Genomic DNA, 23565 nt, shown 5'->3' on the forward strand with positions numbered 1-23565 from the left:
TACAACCCCACATTAGAAATTAGCACCTAGCTGGAATCTTCAAACCACCAGGAAAAAGTCTGAAAACTGGAATTTTTTAATTTTGAACCCCTCAAAAAAAATTCGCGAAGTGACCCCTTTTTGCCCTTGCAGGCTTTCCTTTGAAGCCCGATAGCGGGCGAACCGTTGGAGCTAGCTTCGATCTGACGAAAAATTCATGGTCAGGAATGAAGTGAACTACAAAAAAGGTCCAGTGACTTTTTGCTCTATCTCAATTGGTTTGGCCGCAAAACGCGATTACATTAAAATATTTTGAAATTTTCGCATAAAAATTTACCTTTCGGGCTCGATAAGCGGCCTAAACGGTTGGTCGTAGCTCAAAACAAAATTTTCAAACGGGAATTTAGAAAATCGCGTGATCTACAAAAAAGGTCATGTTACTTTTTGCCCTAACCTCAATGGTTTGGCCGTGTTTTATATAACGCGTTTTAAAGTTTTGATTTTCTAATTTTTATGTGAGATTTTGTTTTCTGGGTCTTTATTGCGGCCAAACTCCTAATTATAGCACAGAATAAAAATATGATTTTTATTACTAATTAACGCGATCACAAAAAAGGTCCAGTGACTTTTTACTCTATCTTCCATGGGTTTAGCCGTAAAACGTGATTATGTCGAAAATTTCACTTAAAAACTTACATTTCGGGGCTCGATAGTGGCCGAAAACCGTTGGCCGTATCTTAAATGTAAAACTTTTTATAACTAGCTTTTGATAAAATCAACAAAAAAGGTCCAGTAGCTTTCTGTCGTTTATCTTTCCGTAAGCCTGGTAAATGCTCCTAAAAGGCAAATTCTTGGTCGTCAATTTAAGGGGTTTTAAATCTTGCAACTATAATTAGTGCGATTCGTGCTGGTTCCAGATTGACCTTGTATTACTACGTTAACGAGTGACTAAAACCCCCCTCCACGTCGGAGTTGGCTGAGCGTTAGTGAAGCCTCAATAGTAGGTAGGGACAAAGTGTTTTTTTTATGTTCACAGATACAACAACCTCTAAAATAGGCCCACGTGTGTCATTAACCCCTTGTAACATTAACCCCCCCCCGGGAATTTATTTCATATGACCAGAAAATATCCTGAATAAATTAAACCCCCTGATGTCTTAACCCCCTTTAACATTAATCTCCCCCCCGGGAATTTCTGGCATGACAAGATAAACCTCTGGAGCAAATTAAACCCCTAAACAACTTAAAAATAATGACTTCAGGGTTGGGTTTTTGTTATATTTACACTAAAACAATTCACAATAGCCCACCAGTGCAGTCCTTTCTCCACAGCTCCGTACTGGCTAAAAACAGACGTCGTAGCTAAAATCGGACACCAGAATCGAATTAAATTTCCGACAAGAAAGGTCCAGTCACTTTTTTCACGTATCTCTAACGGTTAAGGCCGCAAATTGCCCTCAAAGTCAAAAGTTTGGGTAAATCCGGAAAATTAAACTACGGTATACATACGTCCTCTGACTTTGGTTAAAACCAAATTCTTCTTGTCTCCAAATTTCACGAACACATAACTTAACTCTTCTACCACATCAATTGATTAATATTATACACCACACATCTTTTGGCTGAGCGTTAGCGAAGCATTACGACCCGTAAGATTCTCGAGAACGGATACATAGAATTTGGAAACTTCACGTCTGAATTTAACCAATCACCGAACTACGCTTATCCCCGAATTTAGCCAACACCCAAATGGGGGCCTGGGGGCGTAGCCCCCAGCGAGCCGAAGGCGAGTCCCATATATATACAGCCGCATATGTAACTGACTGACTCACTCACTGATAGGGTATACAAATTCTAAACCCACTTCTAGAAGTGCTGGAAACACCCGAATTTTGCACACACCTAGCTGGAGTCTTCAAACCACCGGGAAAAGTCTGAAAACCGGAATTTTTTAATTTTTGAACCCCTCAAAAAAAATTCGCGAAGTGACCCCTTTTTGCCCTTGCGGGCTTTTCTTTAAAACCCGATAGCGGGCGAACCGTTTGGAGCTAGCTTCGATCTGACGAAAAATTCATGGTCAGGAATGAAGTGAACTACAAAAAAGGTCCAGTGACTTTTTGCTATATCTCCATCGGTTTGGGCCGCAAAAACGAGATTGGATTAAAATATTTAGAGAAATTTTCGCCCAAAAATTTACCTTTCGGGCTCGATAGCGGCCTAAAACGGTTGGTCGTAGCTCAAAACAAATTTTCAATGGGATTTAGTAAATTGCGTGATCTACAAAAAAGGTCATGTAACTTTTTGCCCTACCTCAATGGTTTGGCCGCATAACGCGTTTTAAAGTTTTGATTTGTTAAGTTTTACGTGAGATTTTGTTTTCTGGGTTTTATTACGGTAAAACTCCTAATTGTAGCACAGAATAAAAATTTTATTTTATTACTAATCAATGGGATCTACAAAAAAAGGTCCAGTGAACATTTTCCTCTATCTCCAATGGTTTCTGCTAATAAATGTAAATATTTCGTAATTTCTTTTTAATAACTTTGTTTCTTGAGTCGATAGCGACCAAACGGTTAGTTGTAGCTTAAATGTAAAAAACTTTTATGACTAAAAATTGATGGGATCTACAAAAAAGGTAATGTAACTATTTGTTGTATGTCCTTTAATAAGCCAGGAAAACGCTATAAATAGCTAAATATTTGTCGTAGATTGGCAATTTTTGGAGTTTTTAAATTATTATGTGACTAATATTTGTGTAATTCTTCCAGATTCAGTTTGCACTTGCTTGTGCTACGTTTAAAGAGTGAATACAACTCCACATTATAAAACTGGCTGAAGCGTTAGCTAAGCGTCCAATAGTAGATAGGGACAGAGGAATTTTTATTATGTTCACAGACACAATCGCCTCTAAAATAGGCCCAAGTGTGTCATTAACCCCCGGTAATTTTAACCCCCCGGGGATTTCCTGGTATGACCTGATAACCTCCTCAGTACATTAAACCCCTGATGTGTTAACCCCCTGGTATACTTAAACCCCCCCCAGGGAATTTTCTGGTATGACCACATGTCCGAATTTTACAAATCACTAAATCTCTTAACCCCCCTTGGGAAGTTCCTGGTATGACAAGTCCCTTGTAACATTAACCCCCCCCGGAATTTGTTCATATGACCAGACAATATCCTGACGAAATTAAACACCCTGATTTCTTAACCCCCTTTAACATTAATCTCCCCCTCCCGGGAATTTCCTGGCATGACAAGATAAATCTCTGAGCAAATTAAACCCCCTAAACAACATTAAAATAATGACTCGGGGTGGGGGTTTTGTTATACTTACACACTAAACAATTCACAATAGCCCACCAGTGCAGTCCTTTCTCCACAGCTCCGTACTGGCTAAACCAGGCGTCGTAGCTAAAATCGGACACCAGAATCGAAACATAAAATTAAATTTTCCGACAAGAAAGGTCCAGTCACTTTTTCTCGTATCTCTAACGGTTAAGCCGCAAAACCCCCTCAAAGTCAAAAGTTTGGGTAAATCCGGAAAATGAACCTATGGTATACATACGTCCTCTGACTTTGGTTAAAACCAAATTCTTTCTAGTCTCCAAATTCCGCGAACACATAACTTAACTCTTCTACCACATCAATTGAATTAATATTGTACACCACACATCTTTTGGCCGAGCGTTAGCGAAGCTTTAGGACCCGTAAGATTCTCGAGAACGGATACATAAAATTTAGAAACATCAACGTCTGAATTTTAACCAATCAACGAATTACGCTTATCCCCGAAATTAGCCAACACCCAAATGGGGGCCTGGGGGCGTAAGCCCCCAGCGAGCCGAAGGCGAGTCTAATATATATACAACCGCATGTGTAACTGACTGACTGACTGACTCACTCACGTATACTAATTCGTAACCTACTTCCAGATGAGTTAGAGACTTGAAATTTGGTACACAGATAGCTTTCCAACGTGTAAACCACCAGGAAAAATCCCGAAAAGTGAGAATTTTTTCATTTTCAATACCCCTCAAAAAATTTCCCAAAAAATCGCGCATTCTTCACCCCTGCAGGCATTTTTTGTAAGCCCGATAGCGGGCGAACCGTTGGAGCTAGCTCGGATCTGACGGAAAAATTCATGGTCAGGAATTGAAGTGAACTACAAAAAAGGTCTAATGACTTTTTGCTCTATCTTCCATGGTTAAGCGACAAAACGCTCGAACATTTTGAAATTCCAGAGATTTTTTCGATAAAAATAATGTTTCAAGCCCGATAGCGGCCGAACCGTTGGTCGTAGCTCAAATCTGATTGACCCATCAAATTAGCAAATTGCGCGATCTACAGAAAAGGTCCAGTAATCTTTTGCCCTATCTCGATTTGGTTTGGCCGAAAAACGTGATTATGTACAATTTTGTTGTAACTTTTACGCGAAAACTTTTGTTTTTGGGGTCGATAGCGGGCGAAACCATTGGTCGGAGGTCAAAATAAGACTAACGTTTTTATTTAGGAAATAAGATGACCTACAAAAAAGGTCCAGTGACTTTTTACTATATTTCCCTTAGTTTGACCGCAAAACGCGATTAAGTGAAAATATTGGACATTTTCGCCTAAAAATTTACATTCCGGGCTTGATAGCGGCTCTAAACGGTTGGTCGTAACTCAAAACAAATTTTAAACGGGATTTAGGAAATTCACGTGATCTACAGAAAAGGTTCAGTGACTTCGGGAGTTGGCTGAGCGTTAGCTAAGCGTCAATAGTAGATAGGGACAGAGGAATATTTATTATGTTCACAGACACAATACCCTCTAAAAAAGGCCCAAGTGTTGTCATTAACCCCCGGTAATATTAACCACCCCCCGGGGATTTCCTGGTATGACCTGATAACCTCCTGTACATTCAACCCCCTGATGTGTTAACCCCCCTGGTAACATTAAACCCCCCCAGGGAATTTCCTGCCATGACCTCATGTCCGAATTTTACCAGTCACCAAATCTCTTAACCCCCCCCCCCCCCTGGGAAGATCTTGGTATGACCAGATAACCCCCTGGAGACTTATCCCCCGGTAACGTTAACCCCCCTGGGAATTTGTTCATATGACCAGGACAATATCCTGACGAAATTAAACCCCCTCTTGTCTTAAACCTCCTTAACATTAATCACCCACCCAGGGAATTTCTGCCTTGACTAGATAGTCTCCTGGTGATATTAAACCCCCTGTTCGACTTAAAATACTGCCTTGAGGTCGGTTTTTATTATGTTTATACTAAACAATTCAAGATAGCTGACCCGTGCAGACTTTTCTCCCGAGCTCATTTCTGGCTAAACCATAGGTCGTAGATCAGATCTGAGGGCACAATCGAAAGACAAAATTAAATTTCCAACAAGAAAGGTCCAGTCACTTTTTGTCGTTATCTCTAACGGTTTAACCGCAAAATGCCCTCAAAGTCAAAAAGTTTTTTACGAATCCGGAAAAAAATCTATGAAAAAGGTCAATTTTTAAATCCCTTGTCATTTACTTAATGTCCGGACTTAACCAGTCACCGAATTCCGCTTATCCCCGAATTTGCAAGCGTTTACTTTGGGGGCCTGGGGGCGTAGCCCCCAGCGAGCCGAAGGCGAGTGGTATATGCTATAGAGATCTGCCTTCTTGTTTAGTGTGAAAAGATAAGGATACGCAAGTATGCTTGCTAAAGTCAAAATATAAGAAAAACCAGGTTTTACATAGTTAAGGCCTATTTAAAACTAATCTGCAATACTAATTTATATTTTATTTCGCCCAATATTGTTACAGTTATATAAGCCATGGTGAATAATTTAGAAAATTGAAGTTGCGCGTTATTAACATTATAGCACCGGTTAATCCTTGGGATCTCGGACAAGGGTAATCCATCTTTTTATTCAACAGTTTAACTCTTTTTTTTGTCCCTTTTAATCGTTAAGGCTATGTAAAAACAATGATCGCCATTCGCCGGTATTTTTCCCCCACCCCCCCCCCCCCCCACCCCCCCCCCCCCCCACCCCCCCCCCCCCCCACCCCCCCCCCCCCCCACCCCCCCCCCCCCCCACCCCCCCCCCCCCATGTTTCCTACAATATCATAGAAAATTAGATCCGAGATCGATTCATCTATCTTCTCATGTTCTAAAACCTGCCAGACCAGTCATCGAGAACGCCAGTCTGAGCGCTCGCCCACTAGGGTGGAATCCATCCCAAGGGATCGCCCGCCATTTGTTTTGAATAGGGGTGGGCATCGCGCCGCCCCAGAGTCTGCTTCAAAGCGCGGCAAACGCCACTGCTCCATTCTAATGGTCTATATGTGATCGCTTGTTCAGTAACCCGAAGCACCATTACTCCCGATTTCAAAAAGCTGTAGTATAACAGGGTTGTCCCAGGGCCAACCTTCCGACTAATATAATATAAGGAAGAACTGCGGGATGAGGTTTAGATTCAACGTAATTAAATTTGCTAACCATTACTAAATGATGAGTATCGGCTATCTGGATGAGTAACTACTTTTTACTTTTGTCCAATTTACACGGATTTTCCTAAAAATATATTATGGACATGGGTTTCGAATCTTGTAAAGTTACAATATATAAAAATAGTTTATAAAAGATTGATACATCATTTTTAAAAGCTTCTATTAAAAGAAGACCTTCTAGTTTAACCTTCTTTTAAGTGTTTTTTTAAAGTTTTACTACCCCAAAATGGCGAAGTTTCCTATTATCCATTTGGTGGCTAGGTTCCTGAAGTTTATTACTCTAAAAATACCTTTTCAAGTTTAGTGAATACACCATAAGGGAAGATTATCATGAAAGGGCGAAGAGTTTTTAAGAGAAGGGCGGATTGCATACTAAGGAGGTTTTTAACTCGTTCCCCAAACAAGAAACTAAATCTTAAGGACTTAATTTTATAATAGGATTATGAAGTTATGATAAATAAAATTAGAAATAATGTACTTTTTATTGATTGTATTAAAAGGAATGGTAGAGATTCTAAAAAAAATTTGGTTACAGCATTTTAGAGGTTACTATTTAGGGGTGTAAATGATTTAGCATTATTTCAACACGACTCTCCTTTGATTATGTAAATTAATTCGTCAATTGATATCTCTATAAAAATGACTATTAAAGGCTAGTATTGGTTGTAACAGAATATTATATAATATTCCATATAATGATGAAGTTAACTTAATAAACATTATAATCCTTGGCGTTTGGAGCTGTTAAACAAATGCTATATCTTGTCTCTTAAATATGCGCGTTCTTAAACGTTTTAATTTTGTCTATTAAAAAATTTAATTAAAAGAAACAATGAAACCACGTGTTTTGCTTAGTGATCCTAATAACCGACAAATTAAGAAAAATACTAAAGTTAAACTACCAAAACAAAGAGTAAAAAAAGGGCATGTTTTAAAATTAAATATTTTAAATTAATAACATCCGCTTGTTGAACCGGGCTCCCTAATATGTCTGTCAAACAGCTGCTGCAGTTATTGTTAGGACAACCATTTTCTCACTGTCCATCAACTTATCCTTCCTGACATCTCTTGCTTTTTACACTGAGACTACCTCATGGAGAGCTTTGTTTAGTTTAGTACCTTTTGTAACTAGTAGTTATCATTCCGATTGAACATATAAGTGTTTACATATGGACTATTATAACCGCTGCATACCGTTATAGGTTGTAAGAACATTCTCTTCCATACAACGTCTTGTACATCTTTAGCTTTACTATCGACTGTTTCTAATAAACGACGGTTTTGCTCCAATGTAAATGTTTGTACAGATTTAGTATAAATGTACACTTCTTGATGTCCACAGCTGCGCAATTACTGTTTAATACAAATCTCTTCATCATTCGTCATCATCTTGACAACCAAAGCTTACTAGTCGCTGCCACAAAAAATTACAATTTACTCTCGATATATGGAAATATATGTGTTACATTATATAATTTATGTGAGTACATAATTCAATTTTGTTAGCAAGCTTGCAGCCATTACTACTTTAATTGATATCTTTTTTGTCATCGGTCCGTAACCTCTCTGATAACAAAAGCTTACTTATCGAGACCTTCAACAAACTACAGTTTACTATGATGTTTTTTACAATACATAATATGCAGTGTAAATCGTTATGTAGCAGCTGCGCCCTTAATTACTATTTAAAATTGATATCTTTTGTCTGTTCGGTCATTCCTTCTGTATAAACAAACGCTTACTGAAAAGAATGAAAGATTTGTGATTACTAGAACCGTTTGAAATAATATTTTTTAGTGGGCTCGACTAAGAAGGACCACTTCACACTAGGCAGTGAAGAACGCGCGAAACACACTGATTTTAACAAGAGTTCACTAGGTTACACATAATGAGTTTATGAACAGTGCAATATTCAAATAAAGTGTATAAAATAAAACAGTTACCTTTATTTTCATGAAGGAGGTAACTAACCGTTAGTCTGCTGTTTGTTGAGGGCCAGGTTTGTGAATCCAGTTAAGTGTTGGAAATAGGCTTGCTGTCTGATGTACGGCAGGCGTGAAACGACGGGGAAGATGTCCCCCCCCCCCCCCCCCCCCCCCCCCCCCACCCCCCCCCCCCCCCCCCCCCCCCCCCCCCCCCCCCCCCCCCCCACCCCCCCCCCCCCCCCCCTCCCCCGCCCCCCCCCCCCCCCCCCCCCCCCCCCCCCCCCCCCCCCCCCCCGCCCTTCACGGATTGCACTCACTGGCACAATACGTGACCGCAAACGAATAGTTCATAACAAACTTTTTTTTTGGGTTTTTGGCCTCCAGTCCCTGTAGAGTCACGGTTAGGACGCGGGGTGTTCCGGGGAACAGAAGGACGTTCTGGTTTAGAGATTGCCAATCCAGAGCCCAGAATCTGACTTTAATGGTTAATGTAAATGGTACAACAAAATAGAATAAACTAAATATTTTAATATGAAGTGGGAGAGTAACACATGTGGGAGAGAGAGTATAGTTTATGGTAAGCACGTGGCTAGAGAGTACATATAGTGCACCCAGTGCCGGGGAATCGAGAGAGTTATAATTGAGCAAGCGTGCCTACGCTTGCAAGATAGGCAATTGATTGTCAACCGTGTGATGTGATTTGGTTGTGTGAGTATATACAGGTAAACAGCTGGAGTTTCGGGAAACAATGGTATCATGTGGTCTGTCCTCACTGTACGTGATATTTTAATCCAGCTATAGGAATGGTAATTGTAGGGCCACTAGGGGCCGCAGAAAGAGATATAGAATTAATGTGTTTAGTGTTAAATAGTACAATTTAGTAAATAAAAGGCAAATATAGAGTATAATATTTTGCACAAAAAAATATATACATTTAATTATTATTCCAATAAAAGTAGCCTTTTCATATTAGGCAATAAAAACAAGTTATTTATAATGCTAATAAAATTACTTAACCATTACCGGCCGCCGCTTGAAGTCACCTTGGGATTCAATGAGAGAAAGGAGTAGCAACATAGGCTCAAATTAACAAAGGTTATAGGCGGTGGTAGGAGAGAACAGTTTAATTAATTGTAGAGGTGAGGTAAGAGAAACACCGTCAATGCTGGACGATTGAGGAGTTCCACTTGAGGTCTTGAGATGTAACCATCTCGTCACTGTACCATCTTTGTCCTGGAGGTGACATTCATGTGACCCGTGCCGAAGGGGCCATGAGAGAGCGGGAGTAATCCTGATGCACCAGGACGAGTCTCCAGGTTGGAGGGGTTGCGGGAAAGGAGTGCTCCACTTGAGGCGCTGCTGAAGAGTCTGGATTAGATATTTGACATGGGACATGGTCAATTAGGAGGTCCACGACAGGGTGCTTCTTTGGGCAGGATGCACGGGTGGAGACATGTTCGGCGGGAGGTTCCAGCCGTGGCGCAGGTCTTGCCGACCGACGCGGAGAAGGTCCAGTACCGGACCCATGGAATGGGAGGCGAGGCGTATGAAGGTTCTGGTAGAAACACGTCTTTCGGTCCCGCAGTATGAGAGCTAGATCTCTCAGTGAAAGTTTCCTCTTTGCACGGTCTTGAAAATTCGCAGCTGGGCGGATGTCCCGTTCTGTCTTGGAGGAGAGGTCCGAAGTGGCGGTTTGGTGAACGACAGTTGTGGAATTAAAAACGCAAGTACGTAGGCCCATCACGTGCAGCAATTTACCTCCAGGAAGAGTACTGGATGAGGAAGGTCCCCACGGTAGGCGGTGCTGTGGCCAAGGCAATGACAGGAGTGGAATGCTTCAGCTCCCCCTAGCTGCCTTCCAGGATGAGACCGAGTCCCATGGCTGGAAATCAAGTATCTGGCCAGGGCTCGAGGAGGGGAGACGCACCTCCAGTCGGGTCCATGCCAGCCAAAGGGGATGAGTCCACCAATTGAGACATTTGGGAGAGGATCCCACGGTGAAGCGTGCATGCATTTCAGCAGGATTTGGAAGCACTGGGTATGTAGCGCGCAGCACTCCACAGCCACAAGCTCTTGATTTTTGCGCCATCAACGATTAGCCCACATAGGGTTTTTGAGGCGGATAAGAAAGGTGTTTTTTGATTCCACGCGTTTCTCATGTAGGGTCACAGTTAGAGTCCCACCAGCAGACAATAGACAACCAAACTTGGTGGGTGGGAGCTAATTGATGTAAAACACAATATTTCGACAAGTTGGGCCAGGAGAATGAGCTGAGCATAGCTCCAGTCGGGGCAGCGTTCACTCTTTATTTGAGAGGGAGCGACGCGAGGTATTTTAAGCCATAACCTTGGCTTACGTGCACCGTGTCATTGGAGGTAGAGCGGGATGGTAAGACTACAGCGAGCATTAGCCTATGTTTCTGTGATGCGTCAGAGAAACCAGTGGCAAGTCCCCAGTGAGTTAGCAAGCAGAGTAGTGGGATAGCACGAGGAATTGTAATAGTAGGCAACGTGCTTAAGTTCAAATCAAAAATTTGCGTTTGCCATTTTTTGTATATTATCTGGAGGGAGCGGAATCATCACCAATCTATGCTCAGAAATCCAATACGGAGTTGCATGATATTTTTATGCGAGTCATTATGCAAGGCGCCAAAAAACCACAGGGGTCAATAGACTTGAGAAATGAGACTTTAACACCTTTACGCTTAGTGGGGTTTTCACAAGAAAAATTAAAAATTTTAAACGCGTAAAACGTGTCAGTCAGAGGGGGTGTCCATTTAAGGCCCAAAATAAGAGAAATGAGGGCTCCTGAGAGGGTTGCAGGAAAAAGAAAAAAACTGGGATTTCCCGATGATCTTCAGGAAGGTTGTTGCAGGAAGATCTCGGAGAGAGTTCCGAGACCCATTTCCGGAGCTCAAAGCCACCGGAGCCTGAAGGAGTTTGATAGAGTTGATCTTCGGGAAGTTCAGCTGGCGAGTTCTTCAGTCTCAAGCCTCCGCAGATTCAGGTCGTCGACGTAGCTCTGGTGCTTGGAGAATCTCAGCAGCATGGGGGTCGTAGCCGGTGACCTTTCGTCTTCTCGCAAATTGATGTTAGCGTTTTGATTGTGCCAAGTAGGGTGAAACAGTTTCAGGCCGTAGGTAACTGGTTCGTGAGCGTTGAACGTAGGACATCAAGTCCTGGTGGTGGGTGATCACTGCCCATAAAAACGGATCAGTTGGAAAATGGTTGATCCGTCAGGATGCACCTTGATTTGGGCCGGGGTACATCTGTCTGATGTCCACAATGAGAACACTACGTTTCAGCAAGACGGGAAGCGCAGAAGAATGTCACATATATTATTTTGCAGCTACTAGATCCGGTCAACAGAGTGTCGTTGATGAGAGAGTCCGGAAGCTGTGGTTTTTGGCACTGGCGTTCAAAAAACGACGCAGCTAGTATTTTGGTGGTGCTACTTTGTGGCCTTTTAAAAAAACACCGTGGCTGTGGCAGAAAGTAGTGGGGAGTGCTTAAGTCAGGAGTAGGGCAGCCCATGCATATGGGCCTAGAGAGAGATATTCATGTATATAAAATCTAGATATATAAATTATAATACTCCATCAATTAGGTGGAGAGCGTGGAGCTTGCGCTCGAGTGAATAGAGTCTACTTTCAGCATGAAACTTTGGAAATTTCCCAGATGAGTACTGTGTGTTTCCCTTGAAAGGGAGGCGGACCATATATCGACCCTCACAGGTCGCCTGAGACGTGGCGTGGTAGAAAAAATATTCATCGCATTTGAGTTTCCTCTGCAGGCAACCTTTTACTGGGAGCAGGCAGATTCCTCTTAGTGTTCCCTAGAAACGCTGCAGAGTGAGGCGTGGAGGTCTACCTCAGCAGTCGAGGATGAAGAGAGACAGCCATAGTAAGAGAACAGACTTAGGACCTGCGTCAGTGGGGATGTGCAGGGGAGCCGTTCCCCATCAGTACGAAACCAAAACAGGTTGCCCAGGGGCCGTGAGGTAAATTGAGACCAATGGAGAGTAGGTCTCGTGAGTAAGAATATGTGGAATAGCGCATCCACCAATAAGCACGTCAATGCCACCTAGGGAGGTGTGAAAGGTTGGATCAGCCAGTTGTAATCTATTTTATTTATACCTTAGTTCATTGTACCTCCTGAGATATTTGCACTCGTGGGAGATCTACAGTGAATTTGATGGCACATATGTTGGCGAACGGAGTGCGGGGCGGCAACTGGGTGGCCAGCAAGAGATTTCCACGCCCAGAGTTAAAAATCCGCGTGTGTGACGCAGAGGTTTGAGAAAAGGCCCCCCCCGCTGGCGACATTAATAGTGGCCGGACGGCGCTAAAGTGTACCCCAACAGGTTGGGAGGCTTTCCTCGCTAATAAAATTTAGCAATGCTTTCCTGAATCAATTAAGGCACGAAAGACTATAAAGCGTGGTTCCGTTTAAGAGGCGGTGGTGAGCTTGACAAGAGGAAGTACCAGAAGAACCGATTGAGGTATACTAGCGGGCGAGGTCCTTGATGCCAGATAGGTGCCCACATGAGCGTGTTAGTGTGAATGTGTGGTTCGGCCAGGACTAGGAGGCGAAGAGCCCGCTGTGGTCGGCAGGCGGAAGGTGCGGACAGCAGAATGTAGGTGTTACAGTGCCGTGCCGCCGTCACGGCCGTTTCTCCCCAAGCGGTGACCGAACGACGGTCCCGCCGTACTAACACTGGACCGGTGTTGGCCGATCAGATGGGAAGTGTTATCGCAAGGTAATGATGGACGACCACCAGATCTATGGGTTTCGACACGTGAAATTTTAGACGTCGACATTCACTTAATCTGGTGCGTCCCCAAACAAGAAGAAACCAGCGGGTTTATTGCCTGTTTAATAATCTCCCGTGCCGTTTCTTGAGGGTGTCTTTTGGCCGATAGCTATGGGACCTCGAGCCATAATATATTTATGACCGCTCTGATGGCACTATAAAAACATTGATGGGCCTTGTTGTATTAGGCCGAGGAGGGTTGGTAGAGGAAGCCGCTAACAAGCTCTACCCGTTTTTTAAGAGAACGATTTGGGTTTATCAAATTTGGGTTTTGGACCCAAAATAAGAACTTGAAGCGTTCTTGGGGTCCACAATATTGTCATGTAGACTACTGTCCTCAATGTGGCTGCATTCCAGGTTGAGAAACTCAATTATTTGTTCAACCGAGGGCAAAGTATGAAGCTCTTCCTTTTTTCGAAACTGTTCTAGGCGGGTGACCATCCGATTATCAATCTTGCGTAATAACAAGGCTGAGAGAAGTGGGTTGTTACTAGTGATGTCATTGTTTAACGCTTTAAGTGATTGCGTATGTTCGTGAAAAAGATTAAGGAAAGCACGGATATCCTTCACAGATGTGCTGGAGATGACAGGAAGGTCTAGTATTTGATTTAAATGTAGTGTGAGTAGACGCCTAGTATTATGGTAGCGATCCTTCAGCAGCTGATAAGCGATTGCATAATTTTGCTCAGTTATATTTAGCGACTTTATCAGAGCGAGTGGTTCGCCTGAAAGCACCGCTCAAGAGATATTGAAATTTCATTACATCGCTTAAGTGCGCATTGTTGTTGTACGGCTTGTTCATAAACGTTGATGAACGTACAGAAGTCCAAGGCAGCTCCGTCGAAAGTTTTTAATTCCAATTTCGGTAGCCGGACGTTGACTTGAGGGGAGGCAGGCGGAATAGTTTCGCTTTTATTAGCTTTAGCTTGTCTCTTGGTCTCAATCATAAGCACGTTAGCAGAAACGTAATCAACTAACTCGTCCACAGCTCGCTAATGCGGAATAGTTAGGTGTATAGTCAGCATCCACTTTTAATTCCAACTCGTGGCACAAGTCTAATATTGCTGAAAATTCCTGTCTAAGGTCTCTGAATAGATTTAGCTCTGACAAGCAAACTGCTGAAGTATATTTGGATCGGAAGTCTTCTTAGTTAAATCATAGATACTTTGTATCTGAGAAAAGAGGGTGTTCTCGCTTTGCATTGGCCACTTTAAGAGACATCGCCATGTTGAAAGTGTTTGTAGAAAAATAATCAATTTGAGTAAAACTTCATAAGGTGAAAAGTAAAACAAAAATATTGTCCTCTTGAATTGAGACAGTGATAAAAATAGAAAACTAAATTATTTTCCTCTGAAAGTATTTTCCCCAAGAAATAAGAAGTATCTAAACAATATAATACAATGAAACACAATTTTAAAATATTTATGATTACAATATAAATAAACCTTTTAAACACTTTTTGTAAAACTTTTATTTTTGTTTTACTATGTACATTTCGAAATCATTGATTTCATCTTCAGGTACCAATTGTTTAGTTTTTTGAGGTAAAAAACTCAATAATAATTGCAATAAGTAGAGTAGGCTCGTATAGGCCTATAGTATAGTTTTGTTTTGAGAAAATTAAATACACTGTGTTATTATGGCAAAACGTAAACAAGACAAGTTGTTACTAAATAATAAACAACAATTAAGGTTACTTTGAGCTAAATTCAGCTATAATGTAGCAGAGGCTCTGGAAACAGTATGCGCACGTACTACATGTAAACTGTCAGTGGTAAAGTATGGTAGTGTTGTGACAGTAACCATAAACCATGCATACATATGCGTGAGCAATGTTCAAATAGAAATTATAATAAACAATTGTGAGCAGTAAGTAGCTTTTTTTTTCTTTTTAAGCTGAGACTAGAAATATAGTGTTGACAAAATAAACATTTAATTTTGCAATAAGGGTGCAAGTCCTGCTCAAGGTAAAGTGTCAATAAACCAAGATTGTTTATATTTAACCTGCTTAGAATAATGCGTATTACAAGTAGGGCTGATAACCAGCAAGTATTGAGAAGCGGTAACCATTAAACACGAGTAATCAGTTCACCTGTGCTGTAACAGTCTGAAAGCTTGTTTGTCAACAAAACAATGCAGTCGACAGAGCACCACAGCTGATATGATCAGACGTCACAGCTGATATGATCACAGCTGATATGACTGGAGAGGGGATTGGAAAATCGATATGCACGGACTTTGCAATCGTGAAAGAACCTGAAACCACACTTTGAAATATGCACTGTATATAGCTTATAAGAGTTGAGATTGCACTGATATTCACCAATGGACTAAAGTTCTTATTATCCGGCTCGAAGGACCATGAAAAGAATGAAATTTGGTTATAGAACCGTGAAATAATATTTTAGGGGCTCGACTAAGAAGGACCACTTCACACTAGGCAGTGAAGACGCCGAACACACTGATTTTAACAAGAGTTCACTAGGTTACACATAATGAGTTTATGAACAGTGCATATTCAAATAAAGTGTATAAAATAAACAGTTACCTTTATTTTCATGAGAGGTACCTAACCGTAGTCTGCTGTTGTTGAGGGCCAGGTTGTGATCAGTAAGTGTTGGAAATAGGCTGCTGTCTTGTAGGCAGGCGTGAAGACGGAAGATGTCCTTCACGGATTCACTCACGCACAATACGACCGCAAACGAATAGTTCATAACACTGTGGCCAGGCCAGTCCTGTAGAGCACGGTAGACGCGGGTGTGTCCGGGAACAGAGACGTTCTGGTAGAGATTGCCAATCCAGAGCACTGACTTTAATGTTAATGTAAATGTACAACAAATAGAATAAACTAATATTTAAATGAGAGAGTGAACACATGGGGGAGAGAGTAAGTATGGTAAGCAGTGGCTAGAGAGTACATAAGTGCCCCAGGCGGGATCGAGAGTATAATGAGCAAGCGTGCCTACGCTTGCAAGATAGGCAATTGATAGTCAACCGTTGTGATTGGTTGGTGAGTTTACAGTAAACAGCTGATTCGGGAAACAATGGTTCATTGGTCTGTCACTGTACGTGATATTTTAATCCAGTAAGGAATGGTATTGTAGGCACTAGGCCGCAGAAAGAGATATAGAATTAATGTTAGTATATACAATTTAGTAAATAAAGGCAAATATAGAGTATAAGTTGCACAAAAAATATATACATAATTATTATTCAATAAAAGTAGCCTTTTCATATTAGGCAATAAAAACAAGTTATTTAATGCAATAAAATACTTTAAACACTTACTATTGAGGACCTTAACAAACTACAGTTTACTCTGATGTTTTTACATACATAATGCAGTGTAAATCGTTTATGTAGCAGCTGCGCCATTACTATTTAATTGATATCTTTTGTCATCGTCATCCTTCTGATAACAAAAAGCTTACTATTGAGACCTTAACAAACTACAGTTTACTCTGATGTTTTTACATACATAATGCAGTGTAAATCGTTATGTAGCAGCTGCGCCATTACTATTTAATTGATATCTTTTGTCATCGTCATCCTTCTGATAACAAAAGCTTACTATTGAGACCTTAACAAACTACAGTTTACTCTGATGTTTTTACATACATAATGCAGTGTAAATCGTTATGTAGCAGCTGTGCCATACTTTCGAAGACATTATACGTATATATTTTTGAAGTCATCTATTTTATCTCCGTTATTTTTCTGAGAACAGCATAGTATCGCTGTGTTAACAAACTACGGCATACTCCGATGTAATGTCGTAACATACATAATATAATTTAACTCGTTGTGTAGCAGATGCGCCGTAATGTTGAAGACATCTCTTTTATCTTGTTATCATCCTGACAACATAGCATTAAAGTTTCGTCAAACTGCGGCTTACTTTGCTATGAATGTATTACGTGTGCATCCTTGTGTATCAGCTGCACCGTTACTGTTCAACATTGAAGGACATTTTTTACATCATCGCCATCCTCTTTATTGCCACCATGTCTCACCAAAGGACAGCTTACACTTATGCACATAAGTTACAGATTACAAATTATCTCTTGTTTGCCTTTACTTTAATATATTTTATCAGCATGCATAAACAAATTCAATCTATCTATCTATTAAGAAAAGTAAATCTGTCTCTTCCATCGTAAAAAGGTCACAAGATGTAGAAATCCTTTAAATTACTATCAATTAAACCATGAAATCCTGATATAACGCTACGTATTAATCTTTTTAGCTTATTCACTTAAATCTAAGTAAAACATCAATTAGTGTATTGCTTTAATAGCACTAAATAAGACCAGAGACGCATTATAGAGTTTTGTCTGGATTCATAAAAGACTTTTATCTCGTGACATTTATCCGCTCACAGTTCTTACCTCGTTAAATTCCAATATTGTGTGGGCGGCTCTCAAGGCAGGAATGCTGAACAAGGTACTTGTGTGGGTGTTAAAGTGGGAGATCCAGACCCTTTGGGGAATAACATTATATAAACCTATCGTAAACCGTGGGTTTCTCTCGTTTTAGAAACACACCCAGCTGGCTACATTATTATTCTACTCAGTGAATAAACAAACCTCCCTAAATTGCGCTACAGCCACACGGATTTACATTTGTTTGTGTAATGATCTGAAACTCTTACCCGGAATGTTTATCATATTACCTCCGGCTAAAATTTGGAGGTTTTAGCAACAAATGTATTTAGTTAAAAATTAATTCATACAATTTAATTGTAGTCTCTGAAAAATCTGATTACCGATACTCTTATCTTCGTTTTGGACTTGCTATTCTCGTGAAATATGGGACTAAAAGCGTTGATCTTATTTACAAACATCTGATTGGATCGAAGCCCAGTCAAGAAAAAAGTTCAAAAAGTCTAGATAATTTATGCTATTTGTTTGGTTAGTAGTAATTTATGTCAGAAAGAAAAAAAAGCAAAATAGCTATGATGTGGTGGGGGGGGGGGGTGGCTTATTTGTTTTGGGGCGAAACTTCCAGTTCTGTTTTCCTAAAAATGTTCCGAAAAATGTTCCAATCCATCTTTGAATTAGGAAAAATGCAGGGGAATATAGGACAATTTTATGCATGTTCGCTGTAATAACCATAATTATAAAAGATAAAGACCTAGTATTGGTTTCTCGCTTAATGAGCACATTATGAAATAGAATATTCTTTTCACTTATGCTCCCCATTTCGTAAAGTTTTATCCCCACACAAACTTTGATAATTGATACCAGCGCTGGTCAATGGATGGCAGGAATGGCACTAAAATTAAATCAGAACTTCAATTAAATAATATACTATGTTTACCAACTCACGTTTAGAAAAATCTAAGCACATTTATAAATTGCTTTAATTAAGACTGTATAAACGTTTGGACCCTCTGCTATGTGCGGTTTGTGCCTAGGCCATAGTTTATCGATATGTATTTGCAAGTATCTTGCATCAGAGTAAATGGTAACTGGATATCAAGAATTGCACTGTCAGCTTGAGTATAGAAAAGAGCTAAAACTAATATAAAGTTGAATTACTCTACTTAAAACCTTAACGTCTGACTAGTCCTTTGTTTGAAGGTTATTTTTGACGATGGAAGGATTGTGAAGGAAACAGGATTTGCCATCGTTCAGTGAAACAAGAAATCAATAACACTACGTTTCGAGATCTGCAATCTGATCTCTTCTTCAGGCAAAGAACTAACCTAATAAATAATTAAAATCTAGGTTAAAATAAACAAATCTTACCAAAGCGTTGTACCACGCCTAAGTCAGGAATCACAACCACCATGATGTTTGTCAACTTCAATAACTCTATAAACATGCACTTAATAAAAAAACTATACACAACACTAAGTATAGTGTCTGCCGTTGTTACAGGAGATGCGAGCAGCCTGAAGGGGTTGCGGTTAGCGATACCGGAGGCAGTCAGGAGCGGGGAGATGGTGAGACTTGCCTGCAACTACGACCTAGAGGGCGCTTTCCTGTATTCCATCAAGTGGTACCGAGAAGACGAAGAATTCTATAGGTATTTACCAAAAGAGGCGCCACCCACGAGAGTCTTCCCTCTTCCTGGAGTTCATGTGGATGTGAGTCTTTAGTGATTTATTTAGTCGTCACATCGGTTGTCAATTAGATTAAACCTGACTAAGAAAATCTCAATAGTTCGACAGCACAAATACAATTCTTGTTAGTACAATTTTTTAACATATATAAGTTATTTTGTGATTTTTTTTAAAGCCATAATTTACACTATTTTTTATGTTGAGCATGCTTTTAATCTAAAATCTCTTCCAGCTCAATCGGCAGCAGAGAGGCAGATTTACACACGTGGCGGTTTAAACTTCTAATTTATAAAAACATCTATGGGACAATACTTTAAAATGTTGCCATGTTCATATTACTTTCAAACATGTAGAGACTATAGTATTGAAACCGTACACATCAATACTCGTTTATAATCATACAAATTTCTTGTAAAGACCTGGAATTGCTTTAGTTACAGTTATTGAAAATTTACGTTAGTAAACATATTCACTTATAACGGTTCAGTTATATACTTCTACTAATTCTACAACGTTTAAACGGTTATCATCCATGTTGGAAATTATTCGATCACAGTTTTTGATCGAATATGAATTGCCGCCATATTGAAATGTTTCATTGGTGGTGAAGACGAGCTAACGAACCCATACCAGCTATGTAATAATACTGATTCTATATAAAATATAAATTTATTTTATTACTTTGAAGAGTGTCGTTAAAAACCACCACTCTAGTTAGGCGGAGGTATGAAAGCGTTGTATAGAAAATGTTTTGAAGCGAGATACATTCTAACGCTTTTCAACAGCTTAAACCATGGTAAACAGAATTACGGTGTTTGTGTTAAGCTAACGTTACAATGACAAGTGCAGTCGTGTGTGTAAAGATATGTGAGAGATCCGCTTGAAAGCGAGCTTTTCAGCCACAAGTTGACATCACTGTATTTATTTTACTGAAATGTATCCGCTCGACTTTCAAAACAGTCATGCGAACTTGGTAAATGTAGAGAATTCATTGTATTCTAATTATGGGTGCATCTAAACGAGAAATTAAAAAATATAATGTAATAAAAATGATTACTTATAAAACTGTACAATTAATAATCTTAGTTACATTTTGATACATGTTATTGTAACTTTCAATCGTAAAAAACCAGTTGGAATATTTCTTACCGTAATTTATAACTGTAAGCTTCAGTCTAGAAATAGTAATAGCTATAGTAGCTATTACATTGGAGATTTCAAAAATATTTAAGTTAGCGAAGTTTTACTAGGAGAGAATCTACTGTGGAGAAATTCATATTAACGTGAAATCTTAAATGGGTTTTTTAATATTGTTTTACGCATGTTTTTCTAAGTAGTTGCTTGAAAAATTGCTTGAAGAAATGTCTTTTAATAATATTGATAAGTTATAACATAACACTTAAAACTTAATATTTAATATTGTTGAAAAAATTATGGATGGAGTCAAAATATATTTTTATTAGATTCTTATAATTTTTGCAAGCATTTTAAAACTATTAATTTTGGGGTTGGCCAGGTATTATATTTATTTTATTAATTAAATATAATACCTGGCTAAAATATTATTATAGGGCTAGATAGTTTGTAAGAATTTAATTTAAATCGAGTTTAATTTCTCGGGAAAAGCGCGAGGGTAATAAACAATATCCAACAGGATTCTGGAAACACATCCAATATAATATGTTGGAAAAGTCCAATTAGTTTCAATGATTTTCCAATTAGTTTCAATGATTTATCCGAATGATTTCTTACAATTAATTAGTGTTTTCAGCCATGTTGAGGCCTACGTGACTTACTGCTCTCTCACTAATCAGGCAAAAATTGTAGTCAGAACATATAATGAAACAAATAAAAATCGTGCTTGCAGTTTGGCTATCAAGATATGTGTCTTTTCGTATTACAGGGTCCGTCTACTGAGGTTTTTAGGAAGTTTCATATTAAACTCTTTACTCTTTAGTCATGAATTGACAAAAACATAATGCAATCTGCAGGTCTGTTGGGAATAACAAAGTCATACATATCATCCTTTCCTTGCAAGCAAGTATTCAATTCTCTAGTAAGTTCCGTTTAGTTCCTAAAAGCATAAGAGAAAAAATTATGTTTTAGGTGTCCACGTCTGACGAACGGATAGTGACGCTGCTCAACGTCGATCGCCGGTCCACAGGAACCTTCAAGTGTGAGGTGTCTGCTGACGCGCCGCTCTTCCACACCGAGATTCAGTCTGCCATGCTTAGGGTTGTGGGTCAGTACCTGTGGTTAGCCATTCATACACATTACGCCTGCTAGGGTTAAAAATATTTGTATATAAATTTTTCGAATAAATTAATGTTTTCAGTGCACATGAATACGGTTCAACTGATCCCGTCTCAAATAGGTACTGGAATTATTTATTTAACTAACTTGTCAAAATTAAAAAGTATAAACCAATCAAAAATATTATTTTCAGTGGCTAATAGGAACAAAGCACTTTGACACAGGAATATGGATCACAGTTACGTGATATTCTTATTGCACTTTCTTGTGACATGAACAGTTTGTTGTTATATTCATTTCACATTTGGGTCATATTAATTTTTATAAAGAAATTGAATTAATACTAGAAAAGTTATGAGTAAAAATGTCTATAAACTGTCAGTGCTACGTAAATCCAACACAGTCAAACCAGGATAAATAAATTACTTTTGTGATCCTCAAAATAATCCATCATCTTCAGGGCAGCTTTGCAGTGAAAAACAAATTCATTGTAAAACAGGTCGAAATTAAGGAAGAATATTTATAGTTATAATTTTATAATAATCATTGGGAATATCACATGCTCTCAATATTCTTGTTCCAAAAGCACCAAAATATCAATTTTTAATCACTCACCCAAACCGACAGTCTTATCATTGCAAGCATCGGCTCTCCTACTGAGTGGAATATCGGAGTTTGTACGTGCGTTCCAGATGTTTCCCCTGAGGGAAAACTCTTTCATACGACATAGCAGACAGAGCACATTTCTTATAATGAAAGCTTACCAACCTCTCAATTCTTGTTACGGTGGGTGTAGAATCACTTTATACTAAAAGTCTATATCAAGGAGGTGTAGAAGATACCAAACATTTTTTTTCACACCAGACAAAATAATACCTTACCTTCATCTGAACTTTTAATCAACAAAGCTATAAAATTAAGTTTAACTATGGTTAAAAATCAATTTAGTTCAATCTTAAATATTTCATGTATTAAAATTGTCCTACTTTTAATGACACAGCGATTAAATGTTTTTGCACATGAAAGTTTCATAATAATAAACAGTTCCTCACACTCTTGTAACTCAGATTCCTAAACCAAATTTTTTAGTCTAAAAACACTCCCATAATAATTTACTTATGTCTTTTGTAGGGGATTTAAATGAAAAATTGTTAAAATTTTGTTAGTAAATAGGTTTTGTTTAAAATAATAATTTGGGATACGACAATACATGGTTATAACAGAATTTTAATTATGCCTACAGATTACAAAAATTTACTAGTAAACTCAACACCCTTACTAAGGAGAGAAGCCTTAAAGGGTTAAAATTTAAAAGCCACTCCCAAAATAACCTTACATGAGAATGGCCGGTCAAAGTTATTTAATAAATGTTAAGTTGTAAAAACCAGTAGCCTTACAAGCTATTTATCGAAGCAAAAGGTCTGATGATATCTGTGAACTTATAGTCAAAACCAGAATCAAACCTTGTAATAACAGTTCAAGCAACGAATTAAACTTAAGAAATTATAAATTGGCACACCCATACTAAAAAAAACAACTACACGGTACTATATTTTCATTTGTAAATCAACAGTCTGTGTAGTTGTTGATTAACAACTAAAAAGTTTTTACCCTGTAAACTTGTTGTAATCCGATATTTCCTCTTTTTTTTATTTATTAATTATACGAAAAGCTTATTTTTATAGAGTAATAAAATGTATTATAAAATAAAAATCAAATCAATAGAGTTAAAAAAAATTAAAACTGCTCTGATTTATATATAATTTTAAAAGCAAGCTTTAATTCACTACAACACAATTTAATTGTTGGGCGATAAATAATAAAGAATTGCTTTTGTCATCGTAATGTTAAATATACCTCCTCAAAGCCAGTGGATCGTTTCTAGGGCAATTCAGTTTATTAGATTAATTTAGGGGACATGCACTAACGATGTAGAATTTATGATTGCTACGCCATCACACACAATTCAGGCATAATACTAAGGGCAAACGTTTTGTGTATCAAATGCTGGACTAAACCTAGTGTAGGTCTCATTTAGTATTC

At 39.0% G+C, this 23565-nt stretch overlaps 1 protein-coding gene across 1 annotated transcript in view; it reads left to right on the forward strand.

Moving 5' to 3' along the window:
• Window positions 1-23565, forward strand: part of LOC124355799 — a 66310-nt gene that overhangs the window by 38215 nt on the left and 4530 nt on the right. Inside the window, exons 2-3 of the mRNA XM_046806953.1 lie at window positions 19085-19293; window positions 21376-21511. Of these exons, the coding sequence (XP_046662909.1) occupies window positions 19085-19293; window positions 21376-21511 (345 nt within the window). The remainder of the gene's footprint in view (window positions 1-19084; window positions 19294-21375; window positions 21512-23565) is intronic.

The sequence above is a fragment of the Homalodisca vitripennis genome, chromosome 2 (genome assembly GCF_021130785.1).
Source record: "Homalodisca vitripennis isolate AUS2020 chromosome 2, UT_GWSS_2.1, whole genome shotgun sequence".
Taxonomy (NCBI): Eukaryota; Metazoa; Arthropoda; class Insecta; order Hemiptera; family Cicadellidae; genus Homalodisca; species Homalodisca vitripennis.